Source organism: Engraulis encrasicolus, chromosome 13 (assembly GCF_034702125.1).
Source record: "Engraulis encrasicolus isolate BLACKSEA-1 chromosome 13, IST_EnEncr_1.0, whole genome shotgun sequence".
NCBI classification, from domain to species: domain Eukaryota; kingdom Metazoa; phylum Chordata; class Actinopteri; order Clupeiformes; family Engraulidae; genus Engraulis; species Engraulis encrasicolus.
Window position 1 is genome coordinate 49014841 of NC_085869.1, and position 19356 is coordinate 49034196.

The following is a 19356-nucleotide window of genomic DNA, read 5'->3' on the forward strand; positions in this document are numbered from 1 at the left end:
GTGGGCCTTTTAGGTGATTTTGTCCCTGGCCCAGTCAAACCTGTCAGCAACCCTGGGCATGGTACACAAATAGTTTATGTCATTGTTTTCCCTTCAAACTTCACATGATAAAATAGAGTCTGTTCTTATTATGTATATTCTCCTGTCGCTTCATAAAATCTCACAAATGTCCACAGGCACATTTAATGCCATCACATCCTCTACGTAGAGGGATGTGTTTTTTTTCCAGCTGGAAATTCCCAGCCTTCCATTATTCATGTTCATTTTATTCACACGGCTGTGATTCAGAATATTTGCCTTTATGATAAGGCTTCAAAGAGTTATCTCAGGTATAATGATGGCCTATTCAATTGTCCATCAGTATCTTATCACAGTAGTAGCGTGGTGTGAATGACAGATTACTTAGCACTGACTTCATCTCAGCCTCTGAGGAGGATATTGCCCATCACAACCCACTTCCAGCTCTACAATTGTGTCTCCTCTAGTCTAGTGTCTCTGCTTGGCTGAAATGCAGGGTTACATTTCATTACATTTAACAGACAGTTTTATCCAAACCTACTCACAAAAAGAATACAGAGAGCAATATGAAGTAGGCCTATGAGGAAATGCAGTCCTAGAGAAGCCTATATCGACTGTTCTGTAGTTCACATCTATTTTTCATTATCCATTTATGTAACATTCAATTCAGTTGTAATGAACAAGACAACATATATATAGGCTATGAAATATTAAGAATATCTTAATAATAATTGTAAAAGCTTAGGCTACTACTAAACCCAGCTTTAGGATTTAGTGGTCATCATGATACACAAACTGGCTTTAAACCATGTAGTGGAACATAATGTGATCTCTTAGGGCAATTTGCTATCCAAAGTTGCATCATAATCCTGTGACTAACCAATAGAGATTGAGACTGGTGTCAGTTTTTGTTGAGAACGATGTTAGCTAAATGCGTCCGATGGATATATTTTTGGCTTTTCCTTTAGACTAGTAGGCCTACATTGTCACGCTGGGTCTTTTCGATTATCAGAGACCGTCACGCGAGGTTATTTTATCTACACAGGCACGTAGGCTTCTATTTCTTTTTCGATCTGGGAAATATACAGAAGGCAACTGCACACTGCCCTGCCTACACAGTTCCTAGTTTAGCGGATCAGCTCCCAAAACAGGCTGGCCCTTTAAGAGGCTCAACGTTGGTGGAAAAAAAAATCTCAAATGCGATTCTGAATGAAACCCAGTCATTCATAAAAATAGGTCCTACCCACGCAGCGATTGGTCGAAGAGCAAATCATGAATATTTAATCAGCCGAAGAGTCACAATTGGTTGTTCATTTGAAAGACAACGGCTCCCAACCAATGGGCGTATAGCTACACGTGCCCGTCGAGCCCCAGGGAAAACCAGCCATTCCATTTACAAACCCTCATTCAAGTTTTGTGAGGCGAGGAGTGCGCATCTACCCATCACAGAAGAGAAAATCACGGAGATTGTGTGGATTTTACTGAGATTTTTTTCTGCGTTATAGAGGTGTCTACGAAAATTACTGGGTGAGTATGACGTGATGCGTACTGTGCACCACAGATATGGCGCCGGTTAAATGCAATATCATAGCGACACTAGTTAAGTTAAACGCCGAATTGCAACTGCAAATCCAGCTATCAAGCGCTCAGGGCAACAGAGAACGCCATTTTCTCCGAGGGAGATTTTACTTTGCGCCAGGCAACCATTTTCTATAGCATCCATGTTTTAAATGTTCGCTGTCGCACAAATTATATGGATTACGCGTCACATCTGTGGAAATGCTTCTGTTATCGGTGGAGGGTGGCTTTGGCTGTTTGCGATTTTTATGAATGGGGAGGTGAGATTGTCCTGACCCCCTCCACCCCCCCTCCCAGTTCCTCACGGATCGAGTTTCACTTCATTGAGAAAAACAAGGGGCCGTGGGAGGAGGGAGGCGAGGGAGGGGTAGTGTGTGTCTCCCCCCCACATGACGGTTGTGTTAATTCTCTTTGATGTGTGCTGCAATTGCGTTACTGAAATGAATTGTTGTGCATTAGGCTACTATTCGGTTGTTTCTACATGAACACTTTCTTTTCTTTTAACTTTCTTCAATGTGGACTAGGTTTAGGCTCTATAACTTGAAAGTAATTGTTTTGGAGTTATGCGCGATTCTCAGATTAAACCCTATTTAAGGTTACCTGGACCATTTGTTCCTCATATGACACTTGAGAAAGTTGCCAATGTTTTATGTGTGGTCATAGTGTTGGGTAATCCACTTCCAGAAGGACCATTGCGATAACCCTCGAAGTTTTTTTCGCAGCAAAAAAAATCTGATGCAATTTATGTTTTACGCAAATTAATGTAGGCCTACAGTTTGTCCAAATTTCCCAATAGTTTTGTATACCAAACGCCTGCACTTCCCATTCACAGTGTACCTATTATGGTAATTATTGTAGTGAGAAATTGGGTCGTTTAAAAATGCAACGGTTCACAAAAAACAAAATCATGCAAAAGCTCTGCATTTACCTGCCCCTTTCCCCCCTTCGCTACGATGCGTAAAAGCGCTTGCTCTGTGCGCTTTTCTTGGTAATAAACACAACGTGTCATTTAATAATAAAGCGAGCTCCGTTTTATTCGTCAGCCATTAGGACAACTGATCAACCAGGGTGAGTCACCCGGGCGGGCTTGAGAGGAGCGCTCATTCATGTGGAAGCCCATGCTGCTCTATTTTATCTTACGCTCTTTTGAGCCCAAATAACCCTTTTGGTGCGCCAGCGGTTGTGTGCGCACTGTAGACTCCGTGCCATGTCCCGAAGGACATAGTCGGACACATTCGTGCAAGAATGGCAGCGTGACACAAGAGTGCCATCTCTGTTGCGTGCACAGTGTTTTAAGGCCACAGCATTGCACACAAAAGTTGGCTTTTGGTATTGTATTGTGTTGTGTTGTACTTGTTCAGGATGGTTGCAGGTAACTTCTATATTGTTAGTGCAGGTGTTTGACTTGGTGTTTATGGTGGGTTTTAATAACAAGGACAGATGGTATGATATTACATAAGGTTTGTGAGTGTCCTTCACATGACCACGCATTGTATTTACAGCGTACAGGTCATAATCCACACCAGTATGAGTTGAGGATGATGGCAGTGGTAATGATCAACAAACAAGAGTTACTGGGTGATGGACACAGCACCACCATGCTCTGTAGATGGTGTACACTGTAGGTGGTGAACACTTCTTTTTATCTGAAGGGCGTATTGCACCTCTTTAACTCAATCTATTTTTTTTCTTTTGGTTTGTTTTTCAGAGAAAGAGAGGTCTTGAGAAAATCCTAAAGGCCATCGCTTTAGGCGAAACCTCTTCACTGGGAACCCTGTGAAGACCAAGATAACATGGACGGATTTTATGACCAGCAAGTCCCATTTATGGTCCCACCCAGTGTAAGTAGGCTGCTGCTTGTCTGACAGTGCCATGCCATACATATTCCACTGAGGTGACAGTGTGTGTGTGCGCGTCTGTCTGTGTTGTCTTCTCCTCTCCTTGGTGCTCTGCATCCAACAAGTTGGCTCAGTGTGTGATGTGAAACATGCGCATCACACACACACACACACACACACACACACACGCACATGCTCTCACAGTGACTTGGCTTCATCATCACGTGTGTGTGTGTGTGTGTGTCTGTGTGTGTGTCACTATCAATCCTGACGACAGTGTGTTGTTGTCTTCACCACAGAAATCGTCTCGTGCAGAGGAGCCATACAGCAGACCAACCAGCGAGAGGAAAAGGAAGTTTGTGGATGCAGAGCTCGCTCAGGATACAGAAGGTACGCTACATGCCTGTTCCTTTCCTCGAGTGTGTTCTACACTCCATCCAAGTCCGCACGGCGCTGCTGCTGATTCTATATTTAGCTCCAATGTCATATTTTGACAAACTCGATATGACAACAGCTCTATGTGTGGGATTTCTTTTTTTTCTTTTTTCTGTTTTTGGTTGCTCATCTAACTGGATTTTATTGTGACTGACTTTTTTTAACTTTCTCTTTTTGCATTTTTGCCTGTGTGTGAAACATGCGTTTTAACTTTAATTCTCATCTGTTCACTTTAGAACTCTTTCAGGACTTGAGCCAACTGCAGGAGATCTGGATTGCGGAAGGTAAGAATTTTCTGAAGTTTGCCGTAGAGACTAACACATTTATATTTGAATTTCTTTTTTGAATGTCATACTTTGTCGTGCTACGTATTATTATTTCTATTGATATCTTTAATTATTTTTCATAATTATTATAGTGTTATACATAATTAGAGATTTTTTAATTTCTTTTGTTTTGTATTTTATTGTCTTAATGGGCAACTAGTCTGAGAGACGAATTTAAACATTAAATAAGAGTAGCTATCTGTAGTATTCTTTTTATGGAATAATTGGCCATAGCTCTGGTAGTTTATGAATGAAATTTGCAAAGTTTTCCATACATGCATATTTTTAAATACATCAATAGCGACCTGCCACTACGGCATCTGGTGTCTGGCTACTTTAGTCTCAGCCTCTGGTAAACGAGCAAAAAAAAAATCAACATGAATCAGTTACAGTAATATCTTTCTAACTGTGCGACTTTTTAAAAAAATGATTTGAATAATTGATGGCCGCCCTCTCTGTCCTTGTCTCTACAGCCCAGGTGCCAGATGACGAGCAGTTTGTCCCAGATTTCCAGTCAGATAGCTGTGAGTACCTGAGATTCATTATTCATTCATTCTCTCGATCTCTCTCTCTCGCTCTCTTTCCCTCTCTCTCTTTCTCTCTCGCTCCCTCTCTCCCTCTCTCTCTCGTGGTGTACTTTGGGTCGTGTCCAGGTAAGGGTGATGTGGACAACACTACCTCGGCTCTCAAAAAAATAAGCGCATTTATTATTCAAAGAGCACTTCAAGCTTCATTCAATTTTGTGGAGACAATGAACACCAAGGAATTTGATCAGTGGCTCACGGAGGGAGGAGAGGAGAGGAGAGGAAACCTGAAGTGGGTTCCAGTCGCTCCCGGCTGCAGAGCCTCTGGTCCACTTGAAACCGGCAGCACTTGACCTGGTACCTGTGCTGCTCCTGCCACAGAATAATAGCCCAATAGCTCATCCTATGCATAGCCAGCCAGCCCACACCAGGTCTAGGTAAATACAGAAGCAAATACATGAGTGCACATCTGTTTCTCTGAGCAACTTTCTCACAGAGAGAAGAGAGACCATCTCACCTCTCACCTCCAAGCGGCACTTCCGTTTTTCTTTTCTTTTCTTTCTCCACCTGCCTCCCTCAATCACTTGCTTACTTTTTTCCCCCCAATCTTCCCCTCTTTTTTTTTTTTGAAAGTTTAATCAGGCGATTGGTATCGAGCATCACATGAGCCAAGCTCATAATCTGATTTCACACTTTCATGCACTCTTGTCCAGCCTCTTGCCTCTAGCATGGGCCGGATTCCAGAGGGCGGGGCTGGGCAAGGCTGGAGGGAGGGAGGGAGAGAGAGGGAGCGAGCGATGGATAGCTAGAGGGAAAGAGAGATGGAGGGAAAGAGGGATGAGGGAAGGGAGTGATGGACTCGCTCGCTAGCTCATGGGCTCAGGCTTAACAGAACAGCAACAGAGCCCTGCCTCCCCAGCCCTCTAAAACAATAACCGCTAGGAAGAGGTTTTTTTCTTTCTTTCTTGAGCTATCAGTTGGTGGTCTGTGTGTTTTCAAGCATTTTTGGTGCCTTTCTTTTTTTTCTTGCCTGGAAAAACAAAAATGCCTTCAAAAGCGGCGGGTGTGGTGTGTCTTGGATGCTGGCCATCTCTCTTGCTCTCTCTCATTCGCTCTCTCTCTCTCTCTCTCTCTCTCTCTCTCTCTCTCTCTCTCTCTCTCTCTCTCTCTCTCTCTCTCTCTCTCTGTTGTTTTTCTTTGGACGGCCTAACAGTAGCCATTGCGGTCAACCTGACCCAGCAGCTATGGTGAAGTAAATGGCTGAGAGTGTGCGTTTGTTCCTGGGAGATGGTCATGGTCAGCCTGTCAGGGCCGCCCTGCCGCTGAGGCTTGGCTGCCAGCCACTTTGTTCCAGCCGCACAAGCTGGCCACTTTCTTCTAGCCGGACAAACTAGCCAGCTTCCACCAGCCATAGATATTCCAGCCTGGGTATGCTGCTGGACTGTAGTTGACTGAGTGCCACAGAGTCAAAGTCCAACCTCTCCTCCCATTTTTTTTTCCATTCTCCCCCCCCAAAGTCTGATTTGGGTCACATGCAGGGTTTAAATTGGGGCGGAGCCCTCCGGAGCGCAGCTCCGCCTCCTCACCTCGGAGGGACAGCCAAACGGAGCTGCGCTCCTGCTGCCCCATCCTCAGTGTATTCACAGTTCATATATTTTCACCTCTTCTTGAAATATCATATTTTTATGAAAGTTTTCCAATGATAGCAACATAAAATAAGATTAAGGGACTCCCGCATTATTTCAGTTATTATGCATCTGCATTCTGCACATGCGCTGCGAGACACCACAATTTCAGTTTGTAGCAACTTTGCAACAGTTGAGCGGTCCAGAGCGCTTGCTCTTTCTCACAGCTAGAGCTACTCCGCTGTATGTCACTACCTCAAGCCTGTCCTCCATGCTCTCATGTTCAATGTGCAAAGTTAGTAGGCTAGATACAATGCATTTTACAAAACGGAGGTAAGCTGTCATTTCATTTGATATCGGCTAGCTTTCAGGCAAAGTTAACCAAACAGTCATGCAGAATAGCGTGGTGTCTGCCTACTTTAACAGCAGTTTGTTAATGTGAGAAAATCAACTTCAAGTTTGGGATTTCCGTCCATTGTTCTGTCAGAATGTGTAGCCATTTGGTTGCAGGTTACTTTTATGTGGGCTTAAACATGCCAGGAACGTATTAAAAGTTTTTAGACAGTAAGCAAATGACTGGGGTTCCTGCGTGTCCATCCTAGCGTTGCGTGTAGAGCAGTGCACCGTCTCTCTCGCGCTAGAATTGATGCAGCAAGTTCCAATCTATTGCCGCCTTTTGCCAAAGTTATTGCTTTGCAAAAAAACATTTACTTAATGCGACTGAAGTGTAATTAAAACATATGCACGGAGCGAGATAGCTGGACTAACTATACTACTGAAATAAGAACGCCCCATATAATCAGTCAGCCAAAGGAGCAATCTGTAAAGAAAAGACGTGTCCGAGTGAGAAGATTCTCTGCAGTCTCCGCCTGATTTAAAGTGACAGTGCACACTTTCACGCACTGTAATAGAACAGCATAGCCTAAGCATGCATTTTTATTCTTTTAACTTTGTTACTTATTAGGCATAATACGTGCTAATAAATGCATGCTAAACCCATGACATTATAGGAGAATTTAAATAAATCACATGATCTTTTAAAACAAATTGTTATTCACATCAAATAATATGAGTTCTTAATAGTCTTAGGTCTACACCTTTGTAGCTTGATGGTGCAGTGATGGTGGTCAGAATTAACACTTTTTTGCCCCTGTACTGACAGTCCAATAGCATACTGTTGCCAACTGACAGGAGAGAATATTAAAAAGTAGGCTACATAAATGCATCAGGTGTGATACTGCCTGGTCTAACTGTTCCTATTTTTTTAGCAACCCAATACAGTGAAGAGGGAATGAGGGTACCTTGCTGTTTTTCTCATAACTGAGAAATACATTGATTTATGTATTATATTAATTATGGGCAATAACTTCATAGAATACATGTATTTGCCTGATGGGGCGATGTTAAAATTGTTTTTTTTTTTTAAAGCTATTTTGACCGCGAGTGAAGGGCTCCCCCACCTCCCAAAAGCCAATTTAAACACTGGTCACATGGTATTCTATGCTGGTGTATAACACCCCTTTTCTTTTGGCCACAGCTGGAGGAAAAGTTAATCTCCTTCCTCTCTTCTCTTCTCCTCTGTCGCTCTGAGCCCCCTCTTCTAATCAGCACCTCTGCTTGGCTCTGTGCTGGCTAGAGTCGCATGCTCTCTCTTTCTCAGTTAGTCTCTGGCTCTCTCTCGCGCGCGCTCTCACACTCTCGCTCTCTCTGTCTCTGTCTGCATCCATCCCTCTTTCACCACTGCCCCTTGTGCCAGCATATATGGCACAAACTCACTCTCACACACACACTCACCCTTACTCACACACCCTCACGTGCCCATTGTTAGTCAGTGCAGACGGACGAGCCTCCTTTCCTCTACTCTACCCTAGTCTCTTCTGCGGCACAGCGTGGCGTGCTGGCTGGGGTGATTTATTTGGCTCTGGTTGCACCGCACTGAGCGGCTCTGCGCTTGTGTCGTTTTGCGCTGGGGCAGGGGGCTGCAGTGCAAACCGCCGAGTGCTCGGGTTTCGTCGGGCCATTTATGTGGCGCCGGATATGAGAGCTGACGCGCGGGCGCTGCTGCAGCTAATGGTTACAGTGCGGGGGGGAGAAAATCATTCAGAATCATTGAATTACAGACACACTGATTCATGGCTATTGACCTGGACAGTGATGGAAATCTGCAGGGAGGGCTTTGATTGCCCCTGCTGTCTGGTATTGTGATACTGATGTAGGGGGAGTGAAGGTGGGGGGGTTAGCGGAGGGAGGGGGCGGTCGGGGTAGATGAAGCTCTTATGCTGCTGAGCTCCCTCCACTATTGGCCTCGTTAGGGCTATGAAAGAAAGTCATTAAACCGTCTGAGTGGTAAGACAACATCCGTTTGTGAGAAGAATAGGCAGCGGTGAGGTGAGAGTGATGGAGGGAAGAGAGGTGGGGTAGGGGGAGGTGTGGGAGCAAGTAAGCAAAAGCGGGTGATGAAGGGAGGATGGAGAAACAAATAAAGCGATGAACAATTTGTCTGATGGGTTGTCAGACGAGCTGATGCACTTCACAACATTTTGTCATACTGTCGTCTCTCCTCTCCCCCTCTCCTCCCCTCCTCCTCCTCCTTCCCTCTCAATCACCCCCTTCCCTCCTCTTTCCCCTCCCCATCACCCTTCTTCTTCTCTCCCCTCTCCTCCCTCTCTCCAGTGATGTTCCATGGCCCGCCACCAACCAAGATTAAGCGGGAACTGAGTCCCACCAACGCGCTGTCACCTTGTAGTCAGGACTGCAGTCCCATGCCCTACGGAGAGAAGTGCCTTTACAGCTACAGGTACACATGCACATCCAGCCACGATGCCCATATGTTTATTATGCTTATTCCTGATGTACTTTTTTTTCAGCCTAAGATGCACATCCAGACTAACAATTTTCTCTCTCTCTCTCTCTTTCTTTCTTTCTTTCTTTCTTTCTTTCTTTCTTTCTTTCTTTCTTTCTTTCTTTCTTTCTTTCTTTCTTTCTTTCTTTCTTTCTTTCTTTCTTTCTTTCTTTCTTTCTTTCTTTCTCTCTCTCTCTCTCTCTCTCTCTCTCTCTCTCTCTCTCTCTCTCTCTCTCTCTCTCTCTCTCTCTCTCTCTCTCTCTCTCTCTCTCTCTCTCTCTCTCTCTCTCTCTCTCAGTGCCTATGAGAGGAAGCCCTCGGCCGGGTTCAAGCCCCTGACGCCGCCGTCGACGCCCGTGTCCCCGTGCGGCCCCCCTTCCAACGCCGCTGCCCAGGGCCCCAACCACGCACTGCACGATCCCCCATCACATGCCCCCCTGGTCCCCCCACAGCAGCAGCAGCAGCCGCCGCAGGGCACCCCTACGCTAGCACAGCGCCCCCTATCCACGCCCCAGGGTACAGCAGCAGCAGCTGCCTCCGCTAGCAGCTCCCACGCCGTTAACGCCGCCGCAGTTGCAGCAGGTCACAGCCAGAGGGCGCTGCCCCTGCACAGCCACAACCACAGCCACGGTCACAACCACAGCCACAGCCAGAGCCCGCCATTCGCCGTGCCCTGCCCGCCCCTCAATCATGACACGCCCTTCAGCTCCGAGCACAGGTGAGGATGATGGGTTGGATATGTGAAAACTCTTACCAAAATGCATTGAAATGGCAAAGTGCGCATGCGTGCTGCACAGACTGCCTTTGCACGCGTCGTCACAACCTCAGCCTATGATTTTAGCCATGCTTGTATGAATGATCCATTGTCCATCACAGCAGTTTTACATTCCATAACCTCCAGTCATGGGAGAAAATCTGCTGATGCAACGAGAGCTTTCTTCATGGTGTAATGTTTATTTGTAAAACCTCCCTCAAGCATGATGTGTTCTTAGCTAGCAGCACCGGTAAGCTGGGAAGGAGTATTCGGAATCACGTACTGTATATGCCAGTGTCATCGGTTATTTAGATCAGCCTTGTGATTGTGAAATTATTTTGTTCTGCTGGTGAACTTTTCTGTAGAATGCGGCAAACTGAAACTGCAGGCATTCTTCATGAAGGGGTGGGGGGATCTGTGATCAAGCATACGAGACCACACCACCCATGGTGAATCCCCATATGGCTTACAGATCGCTGTTAAGGCGAAATACTTAAATACTTAAAATACTAATGCTTGCTAATACATAAAATACTAATGCTTCCTAGTACTTAAATACTTAATTCTTCTGCTTTGCGTGGGTAACGCATAGCAAAGCCGTAGTAAATATCAACATTTGTACGGCGACAGACTCAATATCGAAAACAAATATGAAACTGAGCTAAAGAGCGAACGCTTGACACTGCAGTTAATCCCGGTCACTCCCGAGAGCTCTGGTGTAGGCTTTCAGCTCAGCACTCAAGGCTCAGGTGTTGCTGACCCCGAGTTGATCTATACCATCTTAATGCAAGGGCTAGGAGACTGTGTGTGTGTGAATATAAAAAGCAGGTGACCTTTCAGTTATGCTGACTAAATGAATGGAAACTATTTGTTGGCGCCCATGGTGGGATAGGTTGTGAGGGGGGGAGCGGCACTTACTCGGATGTTGTTTTGCCCTTATGCCTTATGAGCCCACTGCTGAGGGGTGGTAAGGGTGGGGGATGGGGTGGTGGTGGGGTTATATGGTTCGGATTGAGTTGGGTGGTGGTGGAGGGCATGCGTGCGTGCGGACTCTATTAACTTGACCCGCGTGGGAACGGGACGGCTGGCGTACGGCCGTGCCACCTGCAGCCAGCCAGCAGTGGTGAACGACGCGTGGCGGAGAATGCCCGGCATCCCGCTGGCAGCCAGTGGTGTGCGGACGGCCAACGGGTAATGTGGGTGGGTGTGTGTGGGTGGGTGGATGGATTTGATCGTGGTGGGAGGAAGGGGGTCAGTAGCTGTGGGCTCAGCAAACATCTCTCCTCTGGAACAGTGGGTGAGTTGGTGGTGGAGGGTTAGGAGCGTTCAGTAGCTATCGCCTCAGCAATCGTCTCGTCTCGTGTCTCCTTTCCTTTCCTCTGTAAAAGTCAGTGGTTGGCTGCTGGGCTGGGCAGCGTTTCCTTGTTTATATTTATCCGGCGGGTGTCAGGCCTGTGCGAGGGGGTGGGGGGGCTAATTTACAGCTTCTTGGTGAAGGGAGGGGGTAGGGATTAATTTCACTGCCTGAGGAAGTGGCTATGGATTTCATTTCACCGCTGCTGGCTGGGTGCTTTACCTTCTAGCAGTGGCACTAACAGTTATACATGAAGGGTAAACTTACATTGCTGAGGAAGGTTGCGTTTGTGCTGCTCTGGCACGCATCCTACCCGGCCCCTGTTTTTAAATCTTAATCTAGATGCTGTTCAATTAAGCGCTCGTGTGTCTCTCGCACCTCATTATATTTCTCCTGCAGGCTCTTGCTACTTGCTGTTCAATTAAACATTGTTGTCTCCCCATGACCTCATAATATTCCTCTCTTTGCTGGTATACAAGCGGACACCTATATAGTCAATGGTTCATCCTTTAGGTTCCGGGACAACACTAAATATTCCTTGTTCTCTCCCTTCCCCCTTCATAATATGTCTTGCCATTTCAAAAGGCAACTGATTACGGTATATGAAGTTAAATGCTCTTCTCTTCTCCCATTTCTCTTAATCCCCTTCTCACAGGTTCCAAAGACAGCTGTCCGAACCCTGCCTACCATTCCCGCCCTCCGAGAGCCAAGGCCGGCCACCCTTCCTGCCCCAGGCTCCCAGCACTTCCCCGCGCGATGGCAGGAGGCCCCCCTACCACCGGCAGATGTCCGAGCCCCTAGTGCCCGTGCCCCCCCAGGGCTTCAAGCAGGAGATGCTGGACCCCCACTACAGCGAGCAGGGGGTCCCCAACATGGGCCCCTCTCCCGCCGCCTTCCACCCCATGGCCATCAAGCAGGAGCCGCGAGACTTCTGCTTCGACTCTGGTAAGCGTAGTAGGCTAGGTGGCCATTTTGGAAATGGTGTCAGGGGTCATCTTAATTAAGCACATTGAAAGGTACTAGAAGACGGGTGGTAGTTTGGATACTCCAATTAAAATTCGGTGACACTTTGATAGGGCAGGTGGCCATTTTCGTGTGCAACAAGTTGTTGGCATAGGTAAATTGTTAAAGTCAAGTAATTAATTAATATTAATAATATTCATGCAAGTCAACAGAAACAGTAAATTGACACACTCATAACAAACATTTTGAATCTAATCGCAACCATAGCGATACTTTAACGGATTGGACATAAAATGCACACGTTATACTCAAGCCACCCAGGGCCATGGTCACACACAAAAAAACCTAAAAGGAAGAAGGAATATGAAAAATGAAAGCAACGGAAAATGGAGCAAGTCTATCCTGGCCCAAGCTGTCCTAAAAAAGTGTCATTAATTACGCCGGCCAGTACAGCAGCACAGCCCTGCTCAGGGGTGCATTTCTCAAAAGCATAGTTGTTAGCAGTTAGCAACTTGGTTAGTTGCCAATGGGAAATTGCATCGCAACCAACAAAGTAGCTGACGTAGTTAGCAACTATGCTTTCGAGAAATGCACCCCGGCACAGTGGCAGCAGCAGCGGCTGCAGCAGCAGAGTAGTCCGCCGCATGGCACGACCAAGCAGAGCAGGGCAGACAGGCCTCTATTGTGGAGCGGGCCGGTTGCGTGCGGCGCTGCTCCTGGGAGAGCGAGGGTAGGGACGTGCAGATGGTGTGAGAGCGGCCAGGCCAGAGGGGTGTGGAATGTGCTGTGTGGCTTTGGCACTCGCCTGTTAGTTTTAGCACCCATCAGCAAGGAACCGGCCGGGGACAAGAGCGAGCGAGAGAGAGGGAGAGAGATGGATGCAACACAGCACAGTGCAGCGCTCGGTGCCCATCGACAGACACCCCGTTGACTTTGTTTTTTCTTAGCTTTTTTTTAACTCTCACTTTCTCCCCCTCTTCCTATTTTACTTATCCTGCTTTAAGGCTAAAAAAATCCCCCACTCCATGCTTAAAAACAGAATGCAAGATGCAGATGAGAGTTGCATCAGCTAGATTGCATAGATGCCCTTAGAGCAACATCTAGAGAAGAAGAGCATTAGTGGAAGATCTTGGACTTCACGTCACAGCCCATGATATGATTCATGCAGCCCAGATCTTATGCAGACGAGCTTCACCGCCATGCCCAAGCCAAATGAGTCAGTCTCGTGTTCACCAAATGGTTCATCACAGCAAGCACTCCACACACTCTTTCAAGATGATGCGTATCAGAGCAGAAAACGTGAACAGTAACTACAGCCCGCCGCGGCCAATAGCCAACCAGCCAGCCAGCTGTTTTGCTTGTGCTGCGGGCTATTTTGACATCATCTCAGTGGCCATGTCACAAACTTGCCTCGAGCACCACCACCACTACTACGAGCTCCACTCCGCTTCCTCCTGGACACGGACAGATTTATTCTTAGTAAAGGACCCGTGATGTAATAACACAATCCTCTTAGCCCACGCCTCTAAACATGCGCATCGGGCATAAAGGGCCACGAGCCTCTCCAGAGAGAAGGGGGCTGATACTACTAAGTATTTATTTCCTATCTGCAGATTAAGTGCTATGCCTCTATTAGGCCCGAGGATTATGGGCATGCATGACACTTCATGCAGTTCACCGCAGGGCTTCACTACTGTGCAGTGCAGTTGAGTCCAGTTTTACACAGCCGAAGGGTGTGGCAGTCCTTTCTTTCTTTCTTTCTGTCTCTTTCTTTCTTTCCTGCCTGGCCAAAAGGATGTCTGTCCCCTGTGGTTGGGCGGAGAGGGCAATGGGGAAACGAAAGATAACTCGATTGTCAACTGCCAGTCCATGTCTGGCCGCAGAGGCTTAATTCTATTTGGCGTCTCAAGCGAGACGTGCCGCTGTCATTGTGCATGGCGCAGAGTTTGTGGCGGCCCAGAGCTGAGGCTAAGCCGGCAGAGCCAGCGTTGCCAGATGTGTGTGTGGGCAGTGGACATTTACTGTCCAGCTGCCGCTGTGGCGCGCTTACATAATGATCACCCTATAGTGACAGCCAGGAGCCCTTGCCTTCTCGACCTCTGTGCGAAATACATTTCGGCTGATGCTGGTGTGTATACTGTGGGTTTTGCTGTTCCGCAAGACCGTTAATGCAAGACCCTGTAACAACTTGTGTTTAAGCACGTCAGGGTCAGGGGTTTAAAGAAATGTGTAAATAGCAGTGAAACTGAATATCTTGCAAGTGAAAAAGCTTTATGTTTTTTTTTTCTTTTCGTTTATCTGCACCACCACTGTGCATTACAATTCGATTGTATACTTGTTAGTAACATTTTATTTTTGTTCATTGATTGTGTTACAGAAGTGCCTAACTGCCAGTCATCTTTTGGGAGGGCTGCAAGCTTCTTCCACAACCAAGAAAGTAAGTAGCCTTGCTGCTTCCTTCATCACTGTAGGGAATAACAAAAACACACAACACAATAGGCGCTAAGTATTGTCAGGGTGTTGCATCATTACAGCAACACAATACTGTAGAACCCATTGCATTATTCTCTAGTGGAGCTGCTAATTGGCCGGTGGATCTAAACGTCGACCAATAATGTGCTCATCCCCATTTCCTGTTTGTTTCCATTGCAGGCTTTGTTTTCGACAGGGAGCAGCACCTGTATTATGACGATGCCTGCGTCGTGCCAGAGAGACTAGATGGTGAGTGGTTACTATTGGAGACAGACTGTCACCTTTTTAACAACGGAATGAAATCTTACAATGGGTTAAACCACCTCTATGATCAGCAGCAATTTTGCGGGCTGATTTATATTTTTTTCCCAAATTCCATGTTCTTATTTCCCTGTAATTTCGTACGAAAATGCTATATTCACAATCAACTCGAGGTAGGAGAGTGGTGGTGGGTAGAAATTGTTTCTGGGAAACGTGGAAAATTCACTGATACAAACACAATAGCATAGCATAAAAAAATAAAATGTCGCCAATTTTAGTAATTTTGAAGTTGTGCTCACCACCCCATTGACTCATTCTATCATGTTGCTGTTTTCTCTGCGGCCTCAGGTAAAGTCAAGCAGGAGCCCAGCGTGTACCGCGACGGCCCCCCGTACCAGCGCAGGGGCTCCTTACAGCTCTGGCAGTTCCTGGTCACTCTGCTGGACGACCCCGCCAACGGACACTTCATCGCCTGGACGGGCCGAGGCATGGAGTTCAAGCTCATCGAGCCGGAGGAGGTAGGCTTTCCTTTATATGATCCATTGATGCTGGACGCTGCGTAGCGCAACATTGACCCAGGTGCCTTATGCTGCATTCAGGCTCATGAGATTTTTTTCATAAAAATTTTTGATATGGGAAAGCTGAGCGAACACATTCTAATCCAAGATGAGAGTCTTGGCTTTTAAATGCAACTTTTCTATGTTTTATGTGCTTCGACGGTTGAGATATTTAGGTTTTATAAGCTGAGGTCCTTTTTTGGAGGTGCTTTAGGCATAAATGAGTTTAGGTCCTAAAGTCGATGGAGAGCATGCATGCACCAATACGGAAGGGCCCTGGGCCCTGCTTTACACCCCTATTGCTCTGACCCTGCGCTGACCACTGTCTCTGTCTTGCCTCTTCTTCCATCTCAGGTGGCACGTCGCTGGGGCATCCAGAAGAACAGGCCAGCCATGAACTACGACAAGCTGAGCCGCTCCCTGCGCTACTACTACGAGAAGGGCATCATGCAGAAGGTACAAAGGATAACATTTATGTCCCCTAAAACTCACTCTCGTAAATCTCTCTCTCTCTTGTCTGTTGGTTTGCACAGAGCAACTGGCTGCCTCAGACCCTTCCTGACCTAACCAGCTGTGTTTGTTTACCCCCCCCTCCCTCCTATCTCCCCCCTTTCTTTTCTTTTCTCTGCTCTGCTCTGCTCTGCACTCCCAGGTTGCCGGTGAGAGGTACGTGTACAAGTTTGTGTGCGACCCTGAGGCCCTCTTCTCCATGGCCTTCCCCGACAACCAGAGGCCCACCCTGAAGGCGGACCCCGACGGCCTCCCAGGCCTGGAGGACGACACGCTGCCCCTGACCCACTACGACGAGGGCCCGCCCTACATCGTGGACGCCACAGGGGAGCAGTGCGTCACCGGGATGCCCTTCCCAGACAGCTACGCCTACTGACTGTCCTCTTCTTCTTCAGGGCAAGATAGAAGTCATTTAAGCATAAAGATATGAAAGATAGACGATTTTATCCCAAAGCCCGGACTGCAGCGCAGACTGGAACTCACTAAACCCCCAATTCAGACTTTTTTGCCCCTCTGCCCTCTCTTCTCTCCCCTCTGTCTTGGCTCTGTTGCCTGACCCTCTCTGAAATGACCTTTGAACCCCCGGGTACACACCCCTCAAGTTCAAACGAACTCCTGAGAAGGTTTTAGAGGAAACCTGCAATTCATTGTGCTCCGTTTTTTTTCCCTCTGGCATCCACCAGTGGGAAAGTGCCCTCCACCCTCCCGACAGGTGACCGGCAAACTGGCATTCAGGTTGCACCAATCACCTGTCAGCATAGTGAGGTGTGCGTGCGTGCGTTTCCATGGAGACGAGGAGAACGCCATTGACTGGCCACGTAGAGATGAAGAACTGACTGAGGTCTCTTTGTAGACTGCAAGAAGTGTAGCAATTCCGTTTTGACAATCTACTTTTTTTTCCTTTTTCTTTTCTTTTCCCCCAAAAAACTTTTACTGTCAACTAAGAGAAGATAAAGAGATATGGTTACCTCTTGGGTCCCTTGTGAACTGTATGTTCCTTAAAAAAAAACTGAAATATATATAAAGAGAAAAGGGCTTCACATTGCAAAAACACCTGGAGAATACATCTGTTTAACTGAATGGCTTGTTTAGACAGCTACTTTTTGTATAACAACCCTTTTAGTTGATAAATTAGACTGTAGGCTAAAGACTGCTGTAGGTACAATCAAGTTTTCTGTATTTTTGTTGTATTGTTCTACTCCTTGAGTTTTGTTTTCAAGTGCAGTGGATTTGTTTTCTTTCACTTCTAAGCATTGGCTGTCTCTATCAATACCAGCTTTCAAAAAAATGTTGTGGAAAATTCTCTACAGGACTGTTAGATCATCATTTCTGAAATAGTCCACGGTTTATTTCAGTCATTCTTGACAAATATTGCCACGCATATCCGTGCATACAGACCATACATCCTTCACAATTTTCCACAACAAGCTGACTTTGCTAAATGCACAAATGTTTTTTTTTTTTTTTTCTGAGAAGCTCCAAATAGTCTATTTATTTTGGGCCTAGATCTCCCTCATGTGGGAGATCACCGTACAGCAGTGGCAGCAACATCAAGGAGGACGTTTGCATGCAGTGAGATTGTATACTACATCCCCACCCTGCCACTCCACTCCTTACTTTAGCCAAACTCCGATATACTACTACTATTGGCCACTGCTTCCTCTTCTTCTGCATGGTGTACTTAACAAAGCAACTGTCCACTGACATATCGTTTCATGCTGGACAAAAGAAGAATTTGTGACGTTCTCTGCATTTTTGTTTTCCTATGTTTTTTTTGTTTTTGTTTTTCTTGTTGGGGAGGGAAAGTAAAGAAAAAATATATATAAATATATTTTTGCAAAATTCTGCATTTGTTTTGATTTTATTGTATACGCTGTATAGTACTGTCTAAAAAAAACGACGTTATCTTTTGAATCGGAGTCCCTGTGATGCGACTGCAGATAATTAATTAATTAATAAAGAAAGGACACCCTTTTTTCTTGGTGGAGTAGGGAACAGTGCCTTGACTGACAGAAGGAGACGACGGAACAGCAGAGCAGCTTGTATTACTAACTAGTAGTATAGAGGGGGGTGTTGGACGGAGTTGCATTGCTCTCCACTCAGACCACACAAACAAAGGGTTGTCCGCACCTGTATAGGCTTCGCCCTTTCCTTTCACAATGTGTACCTTACACTGCTGAGTTTGTGATCTGTACGGGGTACAATAAACGTATTGTTTCTGCTCCAGTGCTGTGTAGAATTATTTTTTCCCCTATTTTTTAACTTCCAACCGCTGACCGCTTTTGTGGAGCCCAGGACAATATACCCTGAAAGGGGCTGTGTTCTCAGTACATGTAATATAATGAAGACACAATTCTGGGCCCGGGACAACTGACCTCTTTGGCTTCCCTGCCCATGGCTAAGAGATGTTTTGGATCATCATGGTGAGCGCACACACATTATAATCTATGTTGTTTGTCTCACAGACGGCAATATACTGGTACCTACTTATGACATTGATAAAACTCCATCCTCTCCTGTCTTGGGTCACGGTCGATGGCCTTTCTTTCCTCATATCCTGTGGCAAAAGACCTCTTGTGCAATATGCTGACTTTTTATTTTATTTTGATTGACGTTAAGAAATATAAGCTTTTCTCAAACACGGAGATCCTCATAAAAATGTTGCCAACCTTTTACTTCAACTCATTTTTGTATACTTACTTAACTCCATCACACCATTCGGCACATAGGGCAGCAACAAAGTCTCTCCACTTCAATCTAGCCAACTTCTCGATGGTTCCCCAGCTTTGATGATGCTGCTGGAGCTCCTTCTGAATGGTCCGGCGCAATGTCATTTTAGGCCGCTGTAACAGAGGTCAACTAGCAGAGTTTGGTGGGGAACGTTAGTAAACCTCCCTCCCGAAGCCTCAATAGAGTGTGGTAGCGTTGGGCCATAGGACCAGCCCTTTAGCTCAGTGTGCTCGGACTGTGCCTCCCATTGGCGCATCAATGTACTTTACAAGGTGGCAGGTTCGCACCACCAAGGGTGACGAACCGTGCGGAAACACATCCGTCACTGGTGCCGGGAACACCTCAGTCACACCTCCCTTTCTTTCTTTTGCCTTCTGGGGTCTAGTGTAATGTGACTCTTGGGATGGCGTTGGGTTCCACCCTGAGTACATGGCCGATCCAGGTCCACCTGTACCTCTTGAATATGTATTGCATATTTCTTACTGAGTGATGTTGAGGAGTTTATTGTTGGAGTTGGTTTTGGGCAGGCATGATGTATGGAAGATGAAGAGTTTTCGTGCATGTCGCCT

At 46.4% G+C, this 19356-nt stretch overlaps 1 protein-coding gene across 1 annotated transcript; it reads left to right on the plus strand.

Moving 5' to 3' along the window:
• Window positions 1-1444: 1444 nt before the first annotated feature.
• Window positions 1445-18283, plus strand: etv5a (ETS variant transcription factor 5a). Its single transcript, XM_063214154.1, has 13 exons — window positions 1445-1545; window positions 3305-3437; window positions 3734-3824; window positions 4106-4153; window positions 4669-4719; window positions 9018-9141; window positions 9485-9904; window positions 11950-12239; window positions 14635-14694; window positions 14910-14978; window positions 15339-15508; window positions 15902-16003; window positions 16200-18283. The coding sequence occupies exons 2-13, from the start codon at window positions 3390-3392 to the stop codon at window positions 16431-16433; spliced, it is 1707 nt and encodes a 568-aa protein (XP_063070224.1). The 5' UTR covers window positions 1445-1545; window positions 3305-3389; the 3' UTR covers window positions 16434-18283.
• Window positions 18284-19356: the final 1073 nt, after the last annotated feature.

Coding starts and splice junctions, on each gene's coding strand:
- etv5a (XM_063214154.1), top strand. CDS start 3,390: ATGGACGGATTTTATGACCAGCAAGTCCCATTTATGGTCCCACCCAGT. Junction 4,154..4,668: donor GGAGATCTGGATTGCGGAAG/GTAAGAATTTTC, acceptor TTGTCTCTACAG/CCCAGGTGCCAGATGACGAG. Junction 16,004..16,199: donor AGAAGGGCATCATGCAGAAG/GTACAAAGGATA, acceptor CTGCACTCCCAG/GTTGCCGGTGAGAGGTACGT.